This window comes from Hemicordylus capensis, chromosome 1, assembly GCF_027244095.1.
Source record: "Hemicordylus capensis ecotype Gifberg chromosome 1, rHemCap1.1.pri, whole genome shotgun sequence".
Taxonomy (NCBI): Eukaryota; Metazoa; Chordata; class Lepidosauria; order Squamata; family Cordylidae; genus Hemicordylus; species Hemicordylus capensis.
This window is the reverse complement of record NC_069657.1, coordinates 4,757,161-4,783,355: the sequence shown is the minus strand read 5'-3', so window position 1 is coordinate 4,783,355 and position 26,195 is coordinate 4,757,161. Positions and strand designations below refer to the sequence as shown.

General features: G+C 48.4%; 1 protein-coding gene across 1 annotated transcript in view; it reads left to right on the top strand.

The window, feature by feature from the left end:
* ATL1 (atlastin GTPase 1) overlaps positions 1–25,570 on the top strand; it is a 52,758-nt gene extending 27,188 nt beyond the window's left edge. Inside the window, exons 5-14 of the mRNA XM_053284440.1 lie at positions 614–664; positions 2,794–2,850; positions 3,651–3,743; positions 6,591–6,729; positions 8,265–8,392; positions 9,931–9,987; positions 15,067–15,138; positions 17,035–17,466; positions 19,284–19,298; positions 24,668–25,570. Coding sequence (XP_053140415.1) covers positions 614–664; positions 2,794–2,850; positions 3,651–3,743; positions 6,591–6,729; positions 8,265–8,392; positions 9,931–9,987; positions 15,067–15,138; positions 17,035–17,466; positions 19,284–19,298; positions 24,668–24,781 — 1,158 coding nt within the window. The 3' untranslated portion in view covers positions 24,782–25,570. The remainder of the gene's footprint in view (positions 1–613; positions 665–2,793; positions 2,851–3,650; positions 3,744–6,590; positions 6,730–8,264; positions 8,393–9,930; positions 9,988–15,066; positions 15,139–17,034; positions 17,467–19,283; positions 19,299–24,667) is intronic.
* The last annotated feature ends 625 nt before the right edge of the window (positions 25,571–26,195 follow it).

The following is a 26,195-nucleotide window of genomic DNA, read 5'->3' as shown; positions in this document are numbered from 1 at the left end:
GTGAGCCTGAATTGTCTGCTTTGCCAAGGTCCGCTTCACCTTGGTTTGCATTTGGCTGGGTGATTACATTGTGAGCATTGTCTGCTGTAAGAGATTCCCCTGAGGGGATCAGGCTGAAGCTCAGGCGCTGCATGCAGAAGGTGCCGGGTTCACTCCCTGGCCGCAGCATCTCCAGGTGGGGCTGGGAGAGATCCCGCCTAAGAGAGCCGCGGCCAGTCAGTGTAGACAATACTGAGCTGGATGGACCAAGGATCTGAATTGATATATAGCAATTCGATAAGTTCCTTTTGGGGAGGCTGGTCAGTGAAGCTGGTCCGAAGGGGTGCTTCCGCCCCTTTCCCCTTTATTCCAAACCCACCAGTGGTACCACAGCTGGTGAAGATGAACTCTGGGGCAGCTTGGCTGGGGACAGAGGAGGGGTGGGCCTCCCATCGACTATTGGCTGGTTCTAACATCAGGGAATTGGGGAGAGAGATGCCCAGGATCATAGGCTGGGGGAAGACCCTTCCCTGGCCAGAGTGAGACGCGGGCATTGGAACATGTCTGCAGAAAGCTCCTTAGCAGCCAGGGCTGCTTTCAGTAATGTTCACTCTTGTGGTTGTTTTGAACCCAGGTGTACAACTTGTCACAGAATGTACAAGAAGATGACCTCCAACATTTGCAGGTAATGCTCTTCCTGAGTTCCTCGCTGATTGGCTTTTTGATTTGTGCAAAGCCACTTCTGCTATGCTTCCTTACAGTAAGAGTGCCCAGCCTTGGGACCCTGGATGTTGTTAGACTGCAGCCCTGATTATCCCCGGCTACACTGGCCAGAGGCCATTGTGGGGGGGCTGCATGGAAGAAGAGAATGGAGCATTGGCTACTCAATGCCAAGGCTGCTGCTTCTTGCTGCTGCTGCATCCAAGGGCATCTCATGTGTGGGTTATGCTCCTCCAGGTGACTCTAGAAGGCAGGACTATGCAAATTGTTAGGCTTTTTAAGGCTGGGAGGAGCATGACCCCCCCCCCAGTTCTTTTAGGACCAGAGGCAAAGAGTACCTCTATGAAGAAAAAACCACTTTAAACTAGTATTAATTAAAGACCAACAAATTCAAACTAATTTGGAAAACAGGAAAAGTCTTGTGACTCCTTTCTAGGCTAGGTTCTGATAGGACAAAGAAGTTATCAAAAGAGATGACCCCTTCAGTGTATCTCTTTAAAGTAGGCGCTGGTGCTACAGGGCGGGTCGAGACGCCTTTGGATGCAGCAGCAAGAAGAAGCCTTCACAGTGAGTAACCGATGGCTCCATTCTCTGCTGCTGCAGTCCAAGGGCGTCTCATGTGTGGGGACAACCCTAAGCCCAACCAGGGAGGGGACATCCCTAAGCCCAACCAGGGAGGGAGCCCCACGCCTGTTCTGAAACGAGAACCTGATGGAGAACTCGCCTCCAACTGCCAGGTGAAGGCATCCAACTTGCAGTGTTTAGTGAAGGTGGATGGCGCCCACCAGGTGACTGCTCTGCAAATATCCTGTACCGGGGCATTCATAGAGAAAGCCGCAGATGTAGCTGCAGCTCTGGTTGAGTGGCAAACACCTTAGTGGGCACCCTAAGGTTTGGGGACTCGTAGGCTAGAGCTATGCATGCCTTTAACCACCTAGCCAATGTGGTAGGGGTGACAGCCTGGCCCCAGGAGAGGAGAGCTGGTCTTGTGGTAGCAAGCATGACTTGTCCCCTTAGCCAAGCAGGGTCTGCCCTGGTTGCATGTGAATGGGAGACTTGATGTGTGAGCACTGCAAGATATTCCCCATAAGGGATGGAGTCACTCTGGGAAGAGCAGAAGGTTCCAAGTTCCTTCCCTGGCTTCTCCAAGACAGGGCTGGGAGAGATTCCTGCCTGCAACCTTGGAGAAGCCGCTGCCAGTCTGTGAAGACAATACTGAGCTAGATAGACCAATGGTCTGACTCAGTATATGGCAGTTTCCTATGTCCCTATTTCAGTTCAGTGAAGGTTCATGAGGAATGCGGGTGGCGTTTCACAGGCACGTGGATATTAGGGAGTGGTGTTGTGAATGTCAGTCCAGATGGTACACTACTCCTATAATTATAAGTAAAATAAATAAGAAACTATAGCTTAATGTGTTGGAAATGCCAGAAAGAGAGACAGATTTTCGGCGCTTTGCGGTGGAATTGTCCATTTGCAACCCACCCCCAAACTGGAAAATGTTTAAACAGTATAATGTTTAACTTGGGTCCCCAGATGATGTTGGATAGCAACTCCCATCATACTCTGCCATAGTGGCAAAAGCTTAAGGATGATGGGAGTTGTAATGCAACAACATCTGGGGACCCCAAGGTTGGGAACCCTTAGATTATAATATCTAATTAAACCCTTTAATATCCCCCCATATACTGTTTTTAGACTCCCTGATAAAGAATAGATCTCATTTATGGTAATTGCTGTAAGCTAAAGCTGCAAAGACTAAAGAAATGAAAATACCTAGTGTCGAAAAACAACTAGACAAAATACAGGATTATGCTTCAGTTAACTAGAATGAACTAATATATGTTTTGAGTAAGTGCTGTAATGAGGAGGAAAGCTTCACCTGTTACATTTCTGTCTGTCAGATGGCTGTTAATGACACAGGAGCCTTGCTGGGGGAAAATTATGATTCTGCATTGCAATCATCCCAGCCCGTCTCCATCCTGGTGTTTTCTGTTCCCTGGTAGCCTGCCCCTCTTGTTTCCTGACTCCTGGTTTCCCCCTCACAACCTGAAGCATATGGGTGGAGCTAATGCATTTTACTTCTCATTCCAGCTCTTCACGGAATACGGGAGGCTGGCCATGGAGGAAACATTCCTGAAGCCTTTCCAGGTGGGAGGATACTAGAAGGAGCCCACCCTGCCCCCACAGACACACTGTTCCTATATGGGAATCCCACCCCCGTCCTGGTGCTGCAACGCAACAGAACAGGGATAGATTTCTTCATTTCATTTCTTGGGACCACAGAATTATAGAGTCGGAAGGTACCTAGAGGTCTTCTAGATGGACCTCCCTGCTCAGGGCAGGAAATGGTTATCGCCTCTCTGACGGATGGCCATCCAGCCTGTGTTTAAAGACCTCCAAAAATCTCTGCGCAAGGCAGACTGTTCTGCTACTGAACATGTCTTACAGTGAGGAAGTTCTTTCTAGTGTCTAGCCTCAATCGGCTTCCTTGGAATGTCAACCCCTCGGTTGTAGTCCTGCCCTCAGGAGGGAGCAATAGGAAACAGGTCCTCTCCTCCTTCCATGTGACACAGCCCTCCAGATATTTGAAGATAGCTACTCTATCTCCTCTTAAGCCTTCTCTTCTCCAGGCTAAGCACCCCCAGCTCCTTCAGCCGTTCCTTATAGGTCTTGGTTTCCAGACCCCTCCCCATATTGGTTGCCCTGTTCTAGTTTATCAACATGGTTCTTAAAATGTACAGTCTAGAACTGGACACAGGATTCTAAGGGAGCAGCCCAGAACAGAGCGGAGTGATTACTTAGGCACATCATGTAATCTGAGACCCTGATCCAAAGTCCACAGAAAGGGTATTTTTTTGGTAAATGTCTTGATGCAGAGAGACCTGACAGTAGATAATACATGATTGTTTTGTTTTGTTTTGTATGGGGTTTTTTGGTCACTTCTATAGTCCCTTATATTCCTTGTCCGCGACTGGAGCTTCCCATATGAATTTTTCTACGGAGCCGAAGGCGGTGCCCAGTTTTTAGAAAAGCGTCTCAAGGTTGGTATTCTAGTTTTGTATTTCAAAATAGCTTTTATCCAGCTTCTTTATGTATAAATCACACCAAAGCAGTAGTGCAATATAAATTAACATAATGTATAAGTTAATGTAAATCATATCAAAACAGTAATGAAAGTAATCTAATTTTCTGGACCACCACGAAACAGTGTAAATATCAACTGTAAGCCTATCAGGTAGCTGCCTCAACACATCACTGTCTAAATGGAGCATCTGTACAACTCCAGGTGTGTGAAAAATTGGTTGAAATGGGTGAGTTTTTACTGCCCTCTGAAATGCAAGCAGAGATGGGCCTACTGGTCTAAGGGCTATAGGCCACCTTCAGCCTCGGAGGCATGAAGCTGCTAAAAACCAGTTGCATCCTGTCAAGGATGTTCATGTTTGCTGGGGTATATTTCAGCATATGGAATCTAGCATTACATCAAGAATTGTGGATTCTTGGTGCTTGCGGGGGTTGCCAAAAGGATTATAATACAGCACCGGAAGGACAAATTTACTCCTGAATTGCAACTTTGGATAACTGATATGTGTTCCTTGTCAGCATTTGAATTCAGTTTGTTTTTGACAGAAAGGTAAAAGAAGAGGAATTTTCAGTAATTTGGTCAAGTTTCAATGAATTTTTTGTTTTGAATAGAAGAAGGTGTTTGTTGTTTCCCTTTTTTCTTTGGCAAGTTGTATTTTATTATGCTTAAGGGATCTTTCTATTTTTTTCTTTATTTTCCCGTTATACAGATATATAATTGTTGTCCTTGATTATGTGATATATACTGTTGTTATCTTATTTGAAATAAAAGCGGGGGGGGGGGAGCAGGACAAATGCTGCATGGCAAGGAAAAGGGAATCGGCGGGTGTGTGTGTGTGTGTCCCACTGTTGCACACTGGAACAGTGCCAGGTGCTGGGTGGGGAGGAAGAGATGCCCAGAGGATTTTGGGGACCTGGGGCAGATGTGATGTTGGGGCCCCTCTAAAAGGACTCATGCCTGTGTATGCAAAGTTGGTGGACTATATATGTGAGGATCCTCGTATGCAGCTTCTCCTTGCCCAGGTGCCCTGGGAACAAATGGGTGCTCCCTGCCCATTATCCCTATGGCAAGGGACGAGCGGGCAGGGGCCCCTTACTTGGTGGGGCAGATTGCCCCAGTTGCTGCACGATCTGGGCAGCCCTGAGTGAAGGAGGTGTAAAGGCAGGCAGGCAGGCTGCAGGTCCTGGGGGGCTGATAGTTGCTGCTGCACTCCTCCTGTTACATGGAAGGCATTTTGGTAAAAGCATCCCTAGCAGAGAAGTGCCTAAGCAGAGCTGTGCTGGGCCAGGCCCAAGGTCCAGCTAGTCTAATGGCCAGCCAGATGCCTTCTGGAAGGCCAGAAGCAGAGCGTGAAGACTGCAGCCCTCTCCTATTGTTGTTTCCTGGTGACGGGTATTCAGGGCTACACTGCTTCTGAACATGGAGGTTCACATCATAACTAATGGACCTGTCTTTCATAAATCCTCTCTCACTCCCTTTTAAAGCTCACTGAGGTTTCTGAGCTCATTATGATGCAGTCATGTGGGCAGTGGGCTTCCAAGAGAATTGCGTACCTCATCCCAGTGGTCAGCCGATGTTTGGCCGGCTGGGAGGATTTCTGACCCTGCCAGCTGCTGTGATTTCAGCCTTTGGCCAGGCTCAACCTGGAGGGAGGAGCTGGGCTTCCTTTCTGAGGACTCTTTGAGAATGCACAGCTGCCCAGTACGGAAGTGAGACTTTGACAGAGGAAGGATCTCTTGGCCAAGATTCACGGGCCCAGTGAGAACTTTCTGTTCTTCTGCATGGTCACTGTTCCTCATACAAATGGGCTTCACGCATGTGCTTCCAAGCTTTGTGACATTTTGGCAGAAGCCCCTTCCCTCCAGCCTACATGAGACTGAGGCTCTCAGACCCTATCCAGTTCTTCATCATCCGCTGCACACTTCGCATAGCTCAGACTCTGAGAACTTTCCTGACCTGCTGATTCCTAAAGAATTTTATTTACTCCCTGCTGTGTTTCCTTCTTTCTGCTCTTCACCTTGTTATTCACTTTCGCCTTAGCATGTTCATTTTATTCAGGGCCCCACCACCACTGTTTTCCTCCTCACTTCGTTAGGTCCAGGCTATTTAAGAGAGCGCCTCCTTTGTCATGAACCCGGCTGCCAGTTACGATCTTTTGGAGAGGTCCAGTTACGGTTGCCAGCAGCTCGTTTGGTGGCGACTCAGGACCTGGCTTTCTCTGGGGCTGCCTCAGGGCTTTGGAGTATGCTGAAATAAGAGCATCTCCTTCTCTGTTTGTTTCAGGAAGAACCTCAAGACTCTCCTGTTATCGCAGGCTTTTCATTAGAATTAATTTTAGTACTTTAAAAGTCTTGTTTTAATGTCTGTTTTATTCTATTGTTTTTACTGTCATGTGTTTTAATTTGTAACTTTTAAATATTTTAAATCTTGTACACCGCCTAGAGATGTACATATCAGGCAGTATAGAAATATGAATGAATGAATGAATGAATGAATGAATAGAGTGGTGGACTCCTAAACTGAACAGGGGGAGATCGCCTCGGTCTCGTGTAGGCTGAAGGGGCGGTGCTTCTGCCAAAATGTTGCAAAGCTTGGAAGGTTCCCCAACTGGGCTTCTGCATTTGTGTGAAGCCCATTTTTATGAAGGCACAGTTGACCACTAGAAGAACTACCATTACAGGTAAGCGATTTGCTGTTCTTAAAAAAGCCCTGGTATGCAAACTCACTCTCAGTCATCTCCAGGAGACTGTTGAAAAACCATCCCCGTAAAAGAGAGATCTGCTAATTGCCGCCTGGTTGCTCTCAGGTCTCCGGAAACCAGCATGAAGAGCTGCAGAACGTCCGGAAGCACATCCACTCGTGTTTCACCCAAATCTCCTGCTTTCTCTTACCTCACCCGGGCTTGAAAGTAGCTACCAATCCAAACTTCGACGGGAAGCTCAGAGGTTTGTCTGTTTCCAGGCTGAATTGCTCTCCTTTGCATCTGCGCGTGTCATTTTCTAATGCATGAAATGTGCCCATGGAGGGCTGCCACTGCTCTCCCCCCCACCCTCCGATGTATTCCAGGGCAGGGGATGGCGGCTGGGAAGAGCCAGAGCTGGGAAGCGGGTGGAGGCATCGCGCTCTTGTTGCAGAGGGGTAGAGGTCTGAATTCTTCCATTTTTCACGACAACACAAAAGGAAATACCAAGCGAGGGGAGGGGCCATAGCTCAATGGTGGAACCCCTGTTTTGCATGCAGAAGGTGACAGGTTCAATCCCTGGCAGCATCTCCAGGTAGGCTGGGGAAGACTGGGAGAGCCCTTGCTGCCGGCCAGGTCATCACTCCTGGGTTAGATGGACCAAGGGCTTGACTCGGGAGGAGGCAGCTTCAGGTATTCCTATGTCGTGATGAAGAGGATGATGATAAACTTTATTTGTTAGCCGCCCCGTAACAAATTGTTCTCAGGGTGGCTTACAACACAACATTAAAACATGAGATAAAAAAACACATTAAATCTTAACAGACCAAGAAAATTGTGTGTGTGGGGGGGAGAAAGTACAAAATCCAATACAAAAACAGTTTTAAAAACATCTTTGACAATCAGTTACAGTCAACTCACATTTTTTTAAAATTTAAATTTAAAAGGTCTGAGTGAATGTAAAAGATAATACTGTGTGTAAACACATAATGTAAGAGATAACACTGTATTCCCCACCCATGGTTTTATTATCTAAATCACACTTGAGGGGTTCCTATATTGAGCCTTAATTAATGCACATAAAAGTTGGATATTTTCAATGAAAAAAATCAGAAGTGTAAGACAGATTAACTGAGCAGCATTTCAGTGGGAACCCCAAGAGAAAGGGAAGCCATTTTTCTAGAAAGCATGAATGCCATTCTTCAGAGGAAATGCTAACCCATCCAAAGCAGGATTTAACACCAATCCCAGGTCAGCTTTCTTGCTGACCGAAAGCACTTCTGTCTTGTCTGAATTAAATCTTAGCTCACATTCAGCCCATCACAAGACCCTAGGCACTGATTCGGGGCCTCGGTTTCCTTCCTGGAATCAGCTGGGACTGAGAGTTGGATGTCCTCTACAAACTGGTGATCCCACACTTCAAACCTCGGTACAGACTCTTCCAGCATTTCAAGTAGATGTTAAACAGTGTGGGGGACAAGATGGCGCCATAAGGAATTCCACAGGCCAAGGAGAAGAACAGCCATCTGTCTGCATCACCATCCTCCAGCACTAGACAGGGTCTCCCTGTCCCGGCCTGTCTAGCCCACCCAGGGGGACACCATGGCCAATGGAACTGAGAGGCCCAGCAGAATCAGGAAGGACATGTCCCCACTTCTAATTCCTGGCATAGGGAAATCCACCAAGTCATTTGGTTCCAAACATAGGCCAGAAGCTGGACTGACATGGATCAGTAACAAATAATAACAGCTTTAAATTACAGGCAATTTCAGATTAGCATTGGTTGTGTTTCCCTTGCAGAAATAGATGGTGATTTCATCAAGAACTTGAAGGTGCTGATCCCGTGGCTCCTGAGTCCTGAGAACCTGGATGTCAAGGAGATCAATGGAAGTAAGATCACCTGCCGAGGCTTGGTGGAATATTTCAAGGTGAGACACAGGTTGCCAGAGAGAGTTTTCTGTCTCGTGAGATCTCCTGATCTGGCCCCACTCTCTATTCAGTTTCACCAGAAAGTGAAATCTGTTGGGGACTGGAGCAGGGTCTTCTCAGGCATGGCACCCTCCCTGGCACTTCCTTCTGTGGGAAGCTGAACTGAGATGAAGAGCAGTCACACGTTTAGGAAAAGGACAAAGGGGTTATTTTCAGATGACGTTTGCACACTCGGCCGGTTCTCATGATCCTTATCTGGAGAGGAAGAGCGGTCAGCCTGGATATGGGGGCCCCGCATGCCCCTGAGTGGCCATCTTGATCATTCTACAAGCAGGGGGCGGAATGCTCATCTCTAAAGTGGGCACAGAGGCGGGTGGCAGTGGTGAGCCCAGAACTTGTACCCAGCTCCAGAGTGAGGATGGAGGGAAAGCCCTGCCCAGTCCCCCCACCTCTGTACCCAGCTTGCAGACTCACATTTCACCTGCCTTGCCTGTAGAATTCTCGTGATGGCCCATCAGGAGGGCTCAGGGCTCCCGAACCCAGTCTGGCCTCTCATCCTATCCTGAAGAGGATCACGAGAATGGTCCCACTCTGAGTTTGTGGCCCGGGAGAGACTGGGAGTGGGGCTTGAATCTTCTCACTCCTGGTCTTACCAGTGGGCGGGGGACCATCCTGGAACGGATGAGTCCTAAGTTGCCTTGATCCCACTCTGCTTAGCAGTGGCGACGGCTGCCATCTGGAACCAGGTGGGGAGGGCAAGGATTCTAGTTACAAAAACCACACAGTGAACGTTACACATGAACAATCCTATTATTTCCAGTGGGCTTACTCGTGGGTAACACAGACACTGAGTGATTTGAGCCACTCAAATCTAGCAGCAGCCAGCACCCCTCCCACCCCCACCCCCCCAAATAAAAGCAAACAGCCCATGGCTGGTCAGAGATAATTCACAGAGACAGGCCTGGAAGAGACTCGCCTCTTTTGCCCTTTCATGTCTAATCCGGGGAGGCGGTGATGCAGGGCGCCCAGAGCAATGGAGGCGAGGGACTAGCCTTGATGAGCAGGCGATTCCCTCCAGTAGCAGAGCAGGGGGAAGGAAGCAGGGAGTTCCCCGCCTCCCAGCAGATCAGCTGCTTCTTTTCTTCCCTGGCTGGCTGGACACTGTGAATTGTTGCTTTGAACTACCCCCAGAGTGTGTTCTTTTTCTTTCCTGACATTCTTTGGTGGGGGGGGCATAGCCCCCAGCCCCCACTGCCCTTACTGACTGGCCACCACGGCTGCTTAGAGTTTAAAAGGTCAAAGCCAGCACCTCCCAGTGAACCCGGAAGCATCCTGGAAGGTGCTGGAGCTGAGTGAGGAACAGTGCAGGATCCGCCCTTCACCCTGCACAGGGAACACTCTTGGAACGGCGTTCTAGACCCTTGGAGGCTTCCAAACACATTTTCTTGGGCTTCACCTGGCCGGGTTTTTCTGTGCGCAGGGTTAAGAATGAGCTCAGGATCGCAAACCAGCCTCTTCCTTGTCTGTCACTTTCCAGGCCTACATCAAGATCTACCAAGGGGAAGAGCTCCCTCATCCCAAATCAATGCTGCAGGTAATCACTTGTCTCTTGGGCAGGCGGGCTGGAATGAGTCGTGGGGCGGAAGTGGGGTGCTCTGGCTTTCCCAGTCTTTTGACACAGTCAGCGGGGTGCTCTGAAACGGCTGGGTGGGGTTGTTTGCTGCTCTGATCCAGCAGGTGGCCAGCCGTTTGGGCCAGGGAGAGGCAGGTCAAGTCAAGGGAGAAGGAAGCACCACTCTGAAGCATGTGCTGCACTCAGAGGGAAGCCCTGGAAGCCCCTGGGCCCCACCCCCACCCCACAATAAGTCAGCCTATTGCCCTTGACTTGCAGAGGGATCATGTGTCCCCCTTTCTAAGCAGGGCCTGCCCTGGTTTGCATTTGAATGGGAGACTACATATGAGCACTGTGTGATATTCCTCTTAGGGGATGGGGCCACTCTGGGATGCTAACATGCAGAAGGCTCTGGGTTCTCCCCCTGGCACCCCCAAGATAGGGCTGAGAGAGATCCCTGCCTGTAACTTTGGAGAAGCCGCTGCCAGTCTGCGTAGACAATACTGAGCTAGATGGACCACGGGTCTTGGTATAAGGCAGCTTCCTATGTTCCTCCTTCCAAAGGGCCATCTGCTTAACATGCAGGAGGTTCCAAGTTCCCTCCCTGGCAGCATTTCCAAGATAGGCCTGAGAGAGACTCCTGCCTCAGTCTTGGAAAAGCCGCTGCCAGTCTGTGAAGGCAATACTGAGCTAGATGGACCAAGGGTCGGACTCAGTATATGGCAGCTTCCTGTGTTCCTAAAAAACATGCAGGCAATAACTGATAAATAACCAATAAATAGCCAATAAACCAATAACCAATAAATAGAATGAATTAATCAGTAAAAAGTAAGGCTGCCTTCCATGCTTTGGCCAAGGAGTGCAAGTAGATTGGAATGGTTGAGAAGGACTTGGCACTTGTTAATTCTATTAACATATTCTTGCATTGAAATTGTTAATATTGGTAATAATGTTCAGTATTAATTTAAGAGTATTTCCTGGATTGTGTTGTTGGTGTTTCATGTGGATTTGCAGTTTCCTGGCTGTGGAGCCATATGCAGCTCAACTTCCTTCCAGTGCAGCTTTGCCCCGGCCTCGTCACCCTGGGAGCAGTCCAAGGGGCGTGGCTGGCACGGCAGGCTTGTCTTGGCACTGTCACCTGGCTAGCGGACCCTCCTGCTCCCATCCAGGCAGACCATAATCCTCGGCTGCCCATGCCGCCCCTTGGGATAGGCGTGTGCTATAGACGGTGGGTCAGAGGACCCATAGAATGTTAGCATTGGAAGGGACCTGGGAAGAAACTGCTGCAGCAACCCTGAGAGATGGCCTTCCAGTCTCTGTCTGAAAACCTCCAGCGAAGGAAAGCCCACTCCTGCACGAAGCCCTGTCAAACAGCTCTGACTAATCTGGAAATCAGAGTTGGTGGGGGGAATTCAAATACAGACAGGTCGAGGTCACAGGAGTTATTGTGGTGATTTCACCTGGCTGGGGCTTTTCCAGATGATGATATGTTATAAATGCAAAAAACCAAATAAATATTCCATCTTTTTTGCTTATTCATCTGAGAAGTGAGAATTCTAAAGCAGTAACCTCTTCTGGCCACTAGAGGCATGAGGAGTTCTGCTAATAGGTCTCTCTTGGTCAGTTGAGAGTCAGAACTGTTCAGTTGTAGTTGAAGGCTAGTGCCTGTTTGGGTGTGTTGTTCAGTTGCTCTCTCTCAGTATGTGATGTTGCAGTTTCTTAATAAATCTTGACTTGGTTTTTTTTTGAACTCCACCTACCATCTCCAGATACGTAATCTCTTGGGCTAAACTTCTTTGCCACCAGGGCATACTCTGCTGTGTGAGGATTTTAATGTTTCTCCTCGCACCCCTTCAACAATTCCTATGGGCAGTGTTGCTGGGAATTCAGATGACGTACAGAACCTCCTGGAATTTTTGGCCATAATTAGCTGGCCAATTTGTGAAAAAAAGAGTGTGTGTGTTCCACTGTTCCTCTTTCTCTGACATGAATCCAAGTGCAGTTACCTGCATAGGTGGTGATGGGTGGGAGGGTAGGCCCCAAGGACAAGCTTTGCAGGCGCCTTCAGTTCTCCTCCTGAGCCCACTTTTCATCTGCCTCTTGTCCTATGTGGGACCTTTGTTTATAATCCCCCCGGCCCAGGCTAGTGAATTGATATTACAGTCTTCCAATTTATTATTTTTTAAATTAATTCTTAATTCTTAATTAAAAGCATCTTTTAATTACTGCTGTTCTTGCCCAGCAGGGCTCTTTTCTATTTCGCCTTTAAAGAAAGAAGCTGCTCTGTCACCCCCTGCTCTCTCTCCACTTCCAAATGATAGTTGCTCTTGATACAATGTTGCAAGGAACCCGGAGTCAGTCTCCGCTTGTCAAAGGAGTGCTGTGCGTTGGCAACATTGTTTGCCTCTCTCTCCTCAGAGATCAGGAGAAGAAAACCAAGCGGAAGCCCATAAACCTCTTTCAGTGCCAATCCACTACTCAAGCAAATGGCCCCTGTGCGTCAAGCAGAGGTGCTCTTTCTCAAGGGGATAAATGCAGCCGTCTCACTAGGCCTGCCACGGTGCAAGTCACTTGATAACGAGGCAGAAGGCAGAACCCCTGCTCACTGGGCAAAGAGGCACCCTTTGACGTGGGGATTCTCTTTATTGAGCAGGGGGAGAGTGACTGGCCCTCTCCACACCCCCAGCTCAATACCCCTCCAGTGACTGTTGCTGGGGTCTGTCTTGTGTTCCTTTTAGATTGTGAGCCCTTTGGGGACAGGGAGCCATCTAATTTATTTGTTATTTCTCTGTGTAAACCGCCCTGAGCCATTTTTGGAAGGGCGGTATAGAAATATGAATGAATGAATGAATGAATGAATGAATGTGCGTTAGATGTTATGTTCATTTCCCTGGCGAAGAACAGCTGTGGCAAAACGCAGACTCCAGAGTGCCTGACGCTTCCACTCCAAGCCTGGGTGCCCGAATGGGGGTTGTTCGTCCCTTTTGCCCTTGACTGAGTGCAGTCTCCTGCCTCTTGTTATGGAAGGGACAGAGCCGTCAAGGTAGAGTCTTCATCCCTTTTTTCATGAGCAGTAACCTTGCACCTTTAGTTGTGTAAGACCAGACCCATTTAGTAGTAGGAGGGACGTCAAGTTTGCAGGGGGTGGAGGGTTTACATCCCGACTGGCCTGAAGCCAGAGTTACGTCACGGGCAGGGCTGTCCTTAGGGCATGGCAAGCAGGGCGATTGCCCCGGGCCCTGCTCTTTTAGCCCCCATAGAATTAACTGGAAGGGGGCCCCGCACTGGCTGATTTGCCCCAGGACAGCCCTGATCATTGGATCCAAGAGCTGTCTAAGCCTTCGCCCACTTCAGTTACTATAAATAGGGGAGGCAAAAGCCTAGCCACTGTTCACCATTTTCCATCAACTAATTGGTGTTCCAAGGGAGAAGCTGCAGAGATTAATGCTCTCTTAGCCAAGGATCCTTGCTAAGCAGGGTCTGCCCTGGTTTGCATTTGAATGGGAGACTACATGTGAGCAGTGTAAGATATTCCCTTTAGGGGATGGGGGCATACTCGGTGGAAGAGCATCTGCCTCCTTGCATGCAGAAGGTTCCAAGTTCCCTCCCTGGCGGCATCTCCAAGATAGGGCTGGGAGAGACTCCTGCCTGCAACCTTGGAGAAGCCGCTGCCAGTCTGGGTGGACAAGACTGAGCTGGATAGACCAATAGTCTGATTCTGTGTAAGACAGCTTCCTATGACCCTCCAAACTGCTAACTTAGAAGTAAAGCCTAGTATTAGTTAGTTTTTCTTTTCTTTTCTTTTCTTTTCTTTTCTTTTCTTTTCTTTTCTTTTCTTTCTGAATGCCTATGTGCCTTTCATTGCTCCCATTTCTCCAAATTCCTTATCCTGTGTGCAATTCTTATTTCCTTAATACAGTTCATATAATTAGAAGTGGCTTCAGTCTGGCTTCAAAAGGTTCTGGGGGGGGTCACTCACAAAACGCTTCCCCAGGTCACTGCACCACTCTAGTTTTTAGAATAATATATATTGTCTAGAGGCGCTCTCTGTGGCCTCTGGCTGTACGGTGTCTGTAGATCTTGAGCCAGACACTTTTAGGTTGTTGAAGCCATGTCTGAGTCTGGTCAGTGACTTTAGATCAGCCCTCAACTGCTGGCAGCCTCCCTCGAAGGAGTGGCGTGCTCCTAAATTGGGATCAGAGCACTGTCTCTGCTGAGGGTAGATACCAGGGAAACATACAGTAATCCCACAGTCTGTCACCGCAGCTTTGAACGAAACACAACGGGGTAGCTTTCTTGCACTGGTACAAGAAGCAGGAGAGCCAGACACTGGTTAATATGGAGCAGGTTCCAGGAAGCCCTGGGCTAGCTGGAATGAGAGTGGGGCTGCTTATGGCCTCCTGCTGGCCTGGGCGCTTTCCCCATTAACCCCTACGACAGTGACCCGACATATCTTCTAAGTGTGCTTCCGGACTCCCTGTTTTGTGACATTGCAGTCCCTATGCTGTCAGCAGGGTACCGTTCACATTTCCGACGTTTCAGTTTTTCAGATTTTATCGCTGCGATTTAGTGCTAGAACATCGTATGTCCATCGCAAAAAAGTAGCTGTATTTTCCCATTGTAGGGAAACTTTCCCATTGTAGATTCTGGGGATCGTTTTCAGTTCAATCCTGCCAGGCTAACGAGAGCCTGCCAACGACAGCCAGCGTGGTGTAGTGGTTAGAGTGCTGGACTAGGACCGGGGAGACCCGAGTTCAAATCCTCATTCAGCCAGGATACTTGCTGGGTGACTCTGGGCCAGTCACTTCTCTCTCAGCCTAACCTACTTCACAGGGTTGTTGTGAGGAGGGGAAACTCAAGTATGTAGTACACCGCTCTGGGCTCCTTGGAGGAAAAGCGGGATAGAAATGTAAAAATAATAATAATAATAATAAATAATAATAAGCCGAAGCCTTTCGCCACAGTAGTGGCAGGTGATCTGGGAAGTGCTCTGGTGAACTGAACTCTTGTGTTTCCTCTGTTGCTTTGTCATTCCTTCTCCCCTGGTCTCCCCCTCCACAGGCCACCGCAGAAGCGAACAATCTGGCCGCTGTTGCCACCGCTAAAGACACTTACAACAAGAGAATGGAAGAGGTAAGCCGGGGAGTGCCCGAGTCGAGGAGCAGAAGAGATGCCAGCCCTCTGCAGACAGCTGCTGATGAGCTGCGTGCCTCCAGATGTGGGCATGCCCGTCTGTGTGAACGTGCGACTGGTGGGCCACTGTGTGGCGCGGGATGCTGGGCTGGATGGGCCTGGGGCCTGATCCAGCTCTTAGGACTGGCCTTTGGCCATTGTGGCTGGGGATGATGGGGTTTGTAGTCCGCAGCATTTGTGGGCCCACGGTTCAGAACCCCAGTGAGTCTTGTGGTCTCCCTTTTGCAGCTGGGGCTGAGCGAGGGAGTTCCTGGGAGAGGTGAGATTCAAGCGGCTTAGTCTCTTGACCACAGAACGGCACACCAGAAATGAATTTTAACCCCTCCTAAGTATGCATTGTGCAGATGTGCATGCGTTTGTTAATTCTGCATATCTTGTTTCCTGCCAGTTCACAGACACAGGGGAGGGGGAGCGTGAGGAGGCAAGGAGTGATGTGGGGCATTGACTGCAGCTCACCTCCTGATTGCTGCTGAAATCTCTCTCTCCAGGTTCTGTGATTTCACCAGTTGCTGCAGACACACTTTGCAAGCCTCTAATAATGAGCAGGGCTATCTTCAGGGGCAGGTGGGGCTGCGGGCCCCCGGCAAGAAGCAGTGTGGAGATCCAGGGCCCCCAGCGGCACAAAGACTCCTGCCTGCGATCTCCCCACTGCTGCTGCTACCTGGGGCCTGTGCCCACTTCTGCCCACTGCAGCAGCCACGTTCCTACTCGGAGAAACGGAGAGGCAGTAGATTTAGGGCAGGCGAAAGCAAGTACTATTTGATGTGGCACAGAACAAACTTCTTGGGTTCATTGCCACTAGTTGTGGAACGTCCATGTTCAGAGGCAGTGTGCCATGGAATACCCAGTGCTGGGGGGCGGGGGAGGCTGTTGCCTTTAAGCTCTGCTTATGGGCTCCTGGGGGCATCTGGTTGGCCACTGTCGGAAACAGGATGCTTGACTGGGTAGTGTCACTTTGGTCGGATCCAGCAGGGCTCTTAGGAGTTTGCTAGGACCGATATAGTTCATGGAGGACAGGGCTATTGGTGGCTCCTTGTCTGGATGGCTCCAGGCTGCCTCCAGGCTCACAGGCAGGATGCTGCTAAATCCCAGTGGCAGGGGGGCAACAGCAGCAGGAGAGAGGGCCTACCTTCACCTCCTGCTCCTGAGCTTCCCAGAGGCATCTGGGGACCACTGTGGGAAGCAGGATGCTGGACTAGATGGGCTGCCTTGGGCCTGATCCAGCAGGACTTCATTTTATTTTTATTTATTTTTATTTTATTTAGTGCATTTCTATACTGCCCCATATGCAAATCTCTGGGCAATCTAATTCACAATCTGAAATACAACAATTAAAACAGTAACACAATTAAAACAATTTTTTTTATTTATTAACATATTTTTATACTGCCCAAAACTTGCGTCTCTGGGCGGTTTACAACATAATAAAAACAAAAAGTAAAACATTAGTTAAAACAAAAACAGAAAGTTTAAAACATTACAACAATTTAAAAATTTTAAAACAATATTTTAAAGCAGCATTACAACCATTAAAACAATATCAATTAAAAGCCTGGGTGAACAGATGTGTCTTTAAAGACGTCTTGAAAGCTGTCAGAGATGGGGAGGCTCTTATTTCAGCAGGGAGCGCATTCCAACGCCTCAGGGCAGCAGCGCAGAAGGCCCGTCCCTGAGTGGTCACCAGACAAGCTGGTGGCAACTGCAGATTTGCAATACAGATTTCAAACTGCTATTTGAAATATGGATTAAACACTTTAATACTAAATAAGTCAGAGACCCTTTGCGCATCCGCCTTCTACTGCTGCATTCTCTCCCCCCCCGCCCCGCCTTCCATAGGTGTGTGGAGGCGACAGGCCGTTCCTCGCCCCCAGCGACCTCCAGAGCAAACACCTGGAGCTCAAGGAGGAGGCGGTGAGACAGTTCCGCAGCGTGAAGAAGATGGGAGGGGAGGAGTTCAGCCGCCGCTACCTCCAGCAGCTGGAGAGCGAGATTGACGAGCTCTATGTCCAGTACATCAAGCACAACGACAGCAAGAACATCTTCCACGCCGCCCGCACACCGGCCACCCTCTTCGTGGTCATCTTCATCACCTATGTCGTTGCCGGGGTCACCGGCTTCATCGGCTTGGACATCATTGCCAGCCTGTGCAACATGATCATGGGGCTGACCCTGATCACGCTCTGCACCTGGGCCTACATCAGGTACTCCGGGGAGTACCGGGAGCTCGGGGCGGTCATCGACCAAGTGGCTGCGGCACTCTGGGACCAGGTGAGAGACCCCCCGCCCCCCCAGCCCTCCTTGGGCCTGGCTTAGTGACTTTTCGCTGAGGCCTTTGCAGGAAGAGGAGGGTTTCTGTTGAGGGGGAGTGTTTTGCCATCTCAAACGCCTGTGCATGCCCTCCGTGAGAGAGCGCGGCTGACAAGATGAGAAATAGAATGCAGTGATGAAAACACAGTGTTCCAAGCCACAGAAGGGTGCAGAGCATGAGAGCGTGATACAACTCCAGCAGGGCCTGAAAAGCAGCTTCAGTACACTTTCTGGAAAGGATAGGCCAATAAAAAACAGCCGCTACCAGGGAAGCCTCTCTAGGGGGAGGGGGTTCTGCATCTGAAGCGCCACCACCTTTGAAAAAGGCCTCCCCCTATGACTAAGACGGGTCAGGCCTGAGGGTCACCACAGTCTGAACCGTTTGGAGAAAGTGGATAGAAAGACACCTCTCTCTCTCTCTTCCTTCTGAAGAACTTGGCAGTCATCCGGTATAAAAGATTCCTGGGGTAGACGAGAAGAAGTCTGCCTTCACGCCACGCAACATCAGCTCATCTGTGTAAGATGTAGTGGTGATCTCTAGGGATGTGCACGGAATCGGTTCGGAGGCCCTTTATGGACCTCTGAACCGGTTTGAATGTCTGGCAGTTCCACCAGTTCGAAGGTGAGGGGAAAATAAATATATCACCCCCCCTACTTTTGAACTGGCAAATTCCCGATCCGTGCACATCCCTAGTGTTCTCCAGCACTGACACCTTTAGAAAAGGATTAGCCCAGTGGTTCTCAAACTTGGGTCCCCAGATATTGCTGGACTACAACTCCCACCATCCCCAATGGCCAAATTAACCAATTTTATGGAGGAGGGGAGGTCTGCCAAGCAAGAGAGCCCCATGTTCAGTGACAGTGTACCTCTGATTGCCTGGGGACCAGCTACAGGGCTCTATCATCATTGGTACCCAGCTAATGAACATGGCCCCAGTAGTTAGCTGGCTGACTCTTTTGGGAACAGGATGATGGTCTAGATGGGCCACCATCTAGTTTATAGTTTCTGCTCATCCTTCAAAGTGCTGGGATTAAGATCAGCAGAGATCACCCATTGTAGCTGGGGATGATGGGAGTTGTAGTCCAACAACGTCTGCGGGCACAAGGTTGAGACCCCTTGCCAAATGAAGCTTCTCGGCACCTCTGCTTAAAAAGAGAGATGTTCTGGTTCAGCCACTGGGGATGGGGCCATAGCTCAGTGGTAGAGCGTTTGCTTGGCATGCCGAAGAGACGCTGCTGCCAGTCAGTGTAGACTACACTGAGCTAGATGGACCAAGGTCCTGACTTAGTAGAAGGCAGCAAGGGTGAGATCCCACTTGTGAGTAACTGCTGTGGGCGAGCCACTTGCCCTTTTCGGCTTGGAGAATGCAGTTGGTATCGGGCTGTGAGGGTCCTGGGTTCAAGTCCTTGTCTAGGTGCCACCACTCTTGCATGGGAGGAGGCCATGTCTCAGCGGGAGAACCTATGCTCTGCATGCAGGTGGTCTCGGACTCGATGTATTTTCAAGATTTATAAATGGCTTGTCACTTCAGACTCCCCAGGCGGTTCCATTTTCCTAAGATCTCCAGTTACAGGGATTGCCAGCCAGTAATTCTGGACAAGAGGGATCCAGTGGTCCGCTCAGCTTTGGGTTCTGAGGCAGTCTGCGGTGGTGGGCAGAAAATGTTGAACGGTTGCATGAGATTGCACTGGAGTGGGGGTCAGGAGAACCGTGGTATAAAGGATACTGCACAACATAATTGTTCTTCATCTTTCTTTCTTTTTTGCCTTTCCTGCAGGGAAACACAAATGAGGTAAGCCAATATATTGTTGCATCATAGAAGGAGTTCTGCCTCTGTGTGTGTGTGTGTGTGTGTGTGTGTGTGCGCGTGCGCACGCGCATGCACGCACTTGTGCACATGCAGGCATGTATGCACGTGTGTGTGCTCAGGCACATATAAATCTTGCATGTACTGGCAATCTTCTAGGAACACAGGAAGCAGCCGTATACTGAGTCAGACCATTGGTCTATCTAGCTCAATATTGTCTTCACAGACTGGCAGCAGCTTCTCCAAGGTTGCAGGCTGGAATCTCTCTCTGCCCTATCTTGGAGATGCTGCCAGGGAGGGGACATGGAACCGAGATGCTCTTCCCAGAGCGGCTCCATCCCCTGAAGGGAATATCTTACAGTGCTCACTCTTCTAGTCTCCCATCCATATGCAACCAGGGCAGACCCTGCTTAGCTCAGGGGACAAGTCATTCTTCTTCCACAAGACCAGCTCTCCTCTCTAGGACTGGGGTGGGCAAACTTGACCCTCCAGCTGTCGTTGAACTACAACTCCCGGTCAGGGCAGGGTAGTGAGTTTTTTTCCTGTTGTTTGCTTTGGAACTTCCTGCTTAGTAGACCCAGCCTGTGCAACTCGGGACATACCAAGCCAACTGCATACCTCCCTACCTGCCTAACAAAAAGGACTATGAAATAGAAATAATTAAACTTTAATTTTACTTGGCAAGAATGCAACAAAAAGCTAACTATCTATAAGAAACAGCTATCTTGCAATAAGCTTATTTGCCTTAGAAATACCTTTAAATGAAAATACATTCTGTAAATCTGGAAATGTCTTCCTGTCTTTTTTTTTTTTTTAATTGAGAGGCCTCCTCATAACATGAGGCTCTGAGCTGTAGTTTCCTTGGCTTGTGCCTAAATCCGGCTCTGAGACCTCCTCAGCTGTGCACTGTGGGCTGCCAGAAAGGTGTGTGAGGCCCCTTCCTCCCGTTCTCTGCAGTCCCAGCTTTGGTGTATCACCAGTTGTGGAGGCCTGCAAGAGGAAGGCATCCTAAAATGTCCCGCTTGAAAATGGTCATGTCCAGCCAGAGGACACACCATTCTTTGTCCCCGCCATTAAACAATGACTTAAATGGCAATTAGTTAATTAGTAGTTTCTCTTGTTGCAGCAATTTGTGGTCTGAATGGGAAACAGAGGAGAGCTGGCCTTGTGGTAGCAAGCATGACTTGTCCCCCTAGCTAAGCAGGTTCCACCCTGGTTGCCTATGAACGGGAGACTAGATGTGTGAGCACTGTAGGAGATCCCCCTTCAGGGGATGGAGCCACTCTGGGAAAAGCAGAAAGTTCCATCAGAAGGTCTTGGCATCTCCAAGACAGGGCTGAGAGAGACTCCTGCCTGCAACCTTGGAGAAGACACTGCCAGTCTGTGTAAACAATACTGAACTAGATGGATCAATGGTCTGACTCGGTCTATGGCAGCTTCCTATGTTGCTATCAAACATGGGATCTGAAGGTTCTCATTCTTCAGTCTCCAGATGTTACACGACAACATCCACCCTCCCCAGCCACAATGGCCAAGGCCATTGTGGCTGGGGGTGATGGGAGATGAAGTTCAGCATCATTTGGAGATCGAAGGCTGAGAAACCCTAAAATCCATATGATCGGCTGGATCACTTTCCTTGCAGCCCTGCCTGAAACACAACAGTCTTCCGGACCCATGTGGGTATGCTGGCCCCTAGTGGCTAGAACATAGAAGTCCACTCCTCTTTTTATAATTGTAGACTGCTCTGATTAACCCTGGGCCTTAAATGGGGGCACAAACACTTTATGGGCGAGTTCACACATGCATGTTAAACAACTGATGACTGCAAAATCCTTTTGCATGTGTGAACCACCAATCACAGATCAAGCACCCCCAAAAGATCTTTCTTGGCTCCTGATGTCCTCACTTCTCACACCAGACGTTTTGCGTGTTGAGTTTTGAGTTGAGTGATGAAAATCCAGTATTGTATGGGTGTGAGGGGGTGGGATCACTGTACAGTTGTGGTCACCGTATCTCAAAAAGGACATAATAGAACTGGAGAAGATGTGAGAAATTTCGTTCTCTCTTTCTCTCAGTACTAGAAGAAGGTGTCATTCCATGAAACTGATTGTTAGGAATTTTAGGACCGAGAAAAGGAAGTACCCCTGCTAACTGTGTAAAGGGGCACCTTTTTAACATGGTGATTCTCTTTATTTAGTGGGGGAGAGTAACTGGCCCTATCCACACCGCCAGCACAGTACCTCCAGTGACTGTTGCTGGTGTCTATCTTATGTTTACTTTTAGATTTTGAGCCCTTTTTAGATTGTGAGCCATTTATTTACATAGATAAATTTATTATTCCTCTATGTAAACTATTTGGGAACCTTTTGTTGAAAAGTGGTATATAAATATTTGTTGTTTTTCACACAGCACATATTTAATCTATGGAATTCTCTGTCAAAGGGTGTGGTGATGGCCACCAGCTTGGATGGCTTCATGGAGGACAGGTCTGTCAGTGGCTACTAGGCTGGGTGGCAATAGGCCACCTCCAGCCTGAGAGGCAAGATGTCTCTGAATACCAGTTGCAGGGGGAGCAACAGCAGGAGGAGAGGGGGCATGCACAGACCTCTTGCCTGTCGCCTTCCCAGTGGCATCTGGTGGGCCACTGTGGGAAACAGGATGCTGGACTAGATGGGCCTCCTTGGGCCTGATCCAGCAGGGCTGTTCTTATGTCACCACATGTTCACACAACAGTCTAGAAGTAGGTCACACACCCAATCGGAAATTCAGTTCAACATCCGGCTGCCCCATGGCTTTTCAGGACAAATATTGTCATAGAAATCAACAGCGTATAGTAGTGTGTGATGATGACCCCCCCCACACACCGACTGGCTTATGATTCTTGGTTGAGAGGTGCAACTCTCCTGTGTCTCCCGCGTAAATCACCATGTATCTCAGGCGGATGTACTTCTTCACGTACACCCTGAAGTGCTCAGCTCACAAAGCTCATGCTGCTGCTTAGAATCCTTAACCCTATGACACACATTTAAACAAGAATTAAAATCCTAGCATCTAAAAACACAGGCATGGGTCCTAATTTGTCCGCCCTGAAACCAGAGAGAGAGGGTTGGGGAACTTTTTGGAACGGGATGGGATGTGGCATGGAGGGAGGGCTGCAGCAAGAAGGGAGCTTGGCAAAAATTGCCCTCCCCACCACCTGAGAACAGAAATGTTTCGGTTTGCACAGCAACAACTTAGAATCCAAGCCACAGGAAACAGAAAAAAACAATTCACAGTAATCAGGAAGGTTCTCTTAGCAGCTCCCCTCAGAGCACTGAGGTCTAAGTAGCCCTGGGAAGTGGGGGGGGGGCAGTTCCAGCTAAATATCCCTCCCAACAATGTGGGTAATAATTCAATGACTTTTTCATTGGAAGTCATTTACTTCGAAAAGAAGTAAATTCTTACTTCTAAAAGTGTACTTAAGAAAACATAAGAACAGCCCTGCTGGATCAGGCCCAAGGAAGCCCATCTAGTCCAGCATCCTGTTTCACACAGTGATGCACCAGATGCCTCTGGGGAGCCCACAGGCAAGAGGTATGTGCATGCCCTCCCTCCTGCTGTTGCTCCCCTGCAACTGGTACTCAGAGGCATCCTGCCTCTGAGGCTGGACATGGCCTGTAGCCCTCCGACTAGTAGCCATTGATGGACCTCTCCTCCATGAAGTTATCCAAACCCCTCTTAAAGCCATCCAGGTTGTTGGCTGTCACCACGTCCTGTAGCAGAGAATTCCACAAGTGGATCACACGTTGTGTGAAAAAGTACTTCCGTTTGTTGGTCCTAGACCTCCTGGCAATCAATTTCATGGAGTGACCCCTGGTTCTAGTGTTGTGTGAGAGGGAGAATAATTTCTCTCTCCAAATTCTCCAAACTTTGCATGATTTTATAGACCTCTATCAGGTCTACTCGCAGACGTCTTTTTTCTAAGCTAAAAAGCCCTTCTAAAAGAGGCTCTCACTCCCCTGGAAACTAACCCCAAAATAAAAAAGCAAAGTTCCACTGAAGAAGCATGTTACAAGAAGAAGTAAATGTTCACATCCTCATGCTCTGCCTTATAAAGGACAGGGTAGCTTGAGGATCTGTAGGTGGTTTTTAGCAATCCTTCGTCTCAGTTGCAGAAAGACTGGAAAGAATGCGATGTAAGAAGAACAACAGAGGGCTTTCAGAAATTAGGTTCAGACCAAGGACACCGGCGTTATGGGCCTTTGGGCTTAGTTGGTAGATGTGTATGGCAGGGGTTCTCAAACACGGGTCCCTAGATGTTGTTGGACTACAACTCCCATCATCCCCAGCCACAATAGTCATTGTGGCTGGGGATAATGGGAGTTGTAGTCCAACATCATTTAGGGACCCATGCTTGAGAACCCCTGGTATATGCATTAATTTCAAAAGGTTGTGAGTTCAGTTCCCATGGACCACCCAACAAAAGGGTACCAGATAATCTTCAGGCAGTTAGAAATAATTAAATTCTTAGTAGTGGTGCAACCTCTGGAGCACAGACAGGCAGAGACACGCTAGGAAGGCCTGCTTTCAAGTCTGTTAAAAATTACACTTGGGCTGAAATCCACAATTCCATGCGTGCTAATCCCTATGGATTTTGTTATGTGACTGTGGCTTTTGCATGACTTGAGCCAAGGTGCAGTCCCATCTTGTGATATTCAGTTCCTGCCGTTCAAATGGGTCCACTTTTGTAGAAAGGGGAGGAGTTGAGCTGCACAAACCTAATCCATAAGCTGGACCCCACTTCACACCCAGATGACAGCAGATTCCCATGCTTCGCTTCTAAAGGAATGGAATCTAAAGCGCCTGCACAGGAAATTCCTCCATCTTTTTTCAAAGTCATTCAGTCATTTACTTTTAAACTGTATATCTTGCCTATTTTCACACACAAACTCAATGTGGCTCACAATAATTAATTAAATCCACACTAAAAATACAATAAATCAATAAGTGCAGCAATCAGCCCTGAAGAGCAGTTTTCCAGTGATGTGGGTGTTTGGGGTGGGTGGGTGGGAAGGAGCCACTCAGAGAAGCCCCTGCCCATTGGAAATCTTATTCAGCAGACCTTCCAGCTTCTGAGATTTAACTAGCCACACCCTTTCAAGAATACCTTTGCAATTCCTGAGGGCTTGAAACTTTTTTTTTTTTAAATGAAAGCTGGATTTTGCAAGCTAATTCTGGGGCTCTGTTGTGCTGCTGCGTAATTGCTGCCTGCAGAGAGTGCCACATTCCCTTCGTGTAACATGAAATCCAGCTTTGAATGCACTCAAGAACTCTAGTAGCCTTCTAAGCCCATGTTGTTGTTGCTTGGTTTGTAGGCATTGTACAAACTTTACAGCGCAGCTGCCACCCACAGACATTTGTACCATCACGCGTTCCCCACAGCACAGAAGACTGAGCCCACTGAAGGCACAGAAAAGAAGACTATGTAGCCTAGATGCTTTCCACCAAGGTGCATGAAACACATCCTTAAACATGTTAATCGTTGCATCCATTGCCTTTGACACTCCTCAGAATGGAAGCAGGAGGAAAACGATAACCAGTTCACTCGTATCAATGGCTTAAGTGTGGCTGCTTTAATTTGGACGATGCCCTGTTTGAGGGGAGAAGAGTCAGCATGTCTGTCATTTTCTTAAAAACAAGTGACTTTTTTTTGCTGCAGACATGATACTTTCCTTGGTTCTCCACAATACTGTTCAGGACTTTCGTTTTCCACATGCAAAGACTGGGGCTTGGGTCCAGAGAAATAGGTTGCTTCCACTTCTGCTCAGGGCCTTTCCGCCTCCCCTTTCTGGCTGCAGGCCCGGAATAGTCCTTGTGGGGGAGCGGCAGCAGCAGCCTGTCCGTGCACAGGCCGAGGCTTTTCTGGATGCAAGCCGAGAGTCATGAATGCATGCCTTACACAAAAGGGACCATGCCTCATCACATTCTCAGATTATTTGCACACACCAGTTTTTAATTCAACACTTTTTTTCTTCATACCGCTGTGAATGATAGTCACCTTAAAAAACTGCCTTGTCAGAAGCTGCGAAGATTATTTCTTTTGCTATATGTTAAAGATATGGAAAGTGTTTTTGTTCAGAATGCCAAAAAAAAAAAAAAAATCCTTTGTACATGTATTTGAGAGTTTCACTGTATATATATATTTGTTTAGTGCATAAACAGTGTGCCCCATTTTTATTATTTCATTGTCAAATTAAAAGTTTGCTTTTGGTTCCTAAGATGCCCATTACCTCATTTGTCCCTTAATTACAAACTGCTCACACAGAACACTTCTTTTGTCTACATCCCATCACATGCCAAACTACGTGTGTGATCTTATCCCTGCTAACTGGGCAAAGAGACACCTTTCAAAGTGGTAATTCTTGTTATATTTAGCAGGGTGAGTGAATGACCCTATCCAACCCCAGCAACACAGCATCTCTCCCCTGGATGTTGCTGCCATTTACCTTTGTGTTTCTTTTTAGATTGTAAGCTCCTTTGGGACAGGGAAACTGCTTTGATAACATTTTTGTTCAAGAGCCATAAACAAGAAATCCCTCTTTGCATCCTACCACTGCTGCATGGCTCTGTACGGAGGAGCTTACCCTAACCCCTCTCTCCCTTAGCAGAGCACACCACCTGTGTAATGACATGTCAAGGACCAATCTGACTAGACCCCTTTGAGGCCACCATTTCCCTGCCCATTGACTCAGTCTGTGGATCAACAGCACTAGAAAATAGCCAGTGACAATACTGTACCACAAGCTGTTTTTGAAACTGCTCTCTTCTTGAGGGCCAAGAAGGGCCCTTTGGCTCATGGAAACAAGATTAATAAACCCTTCAACCAAGACCCCATTGTACAGC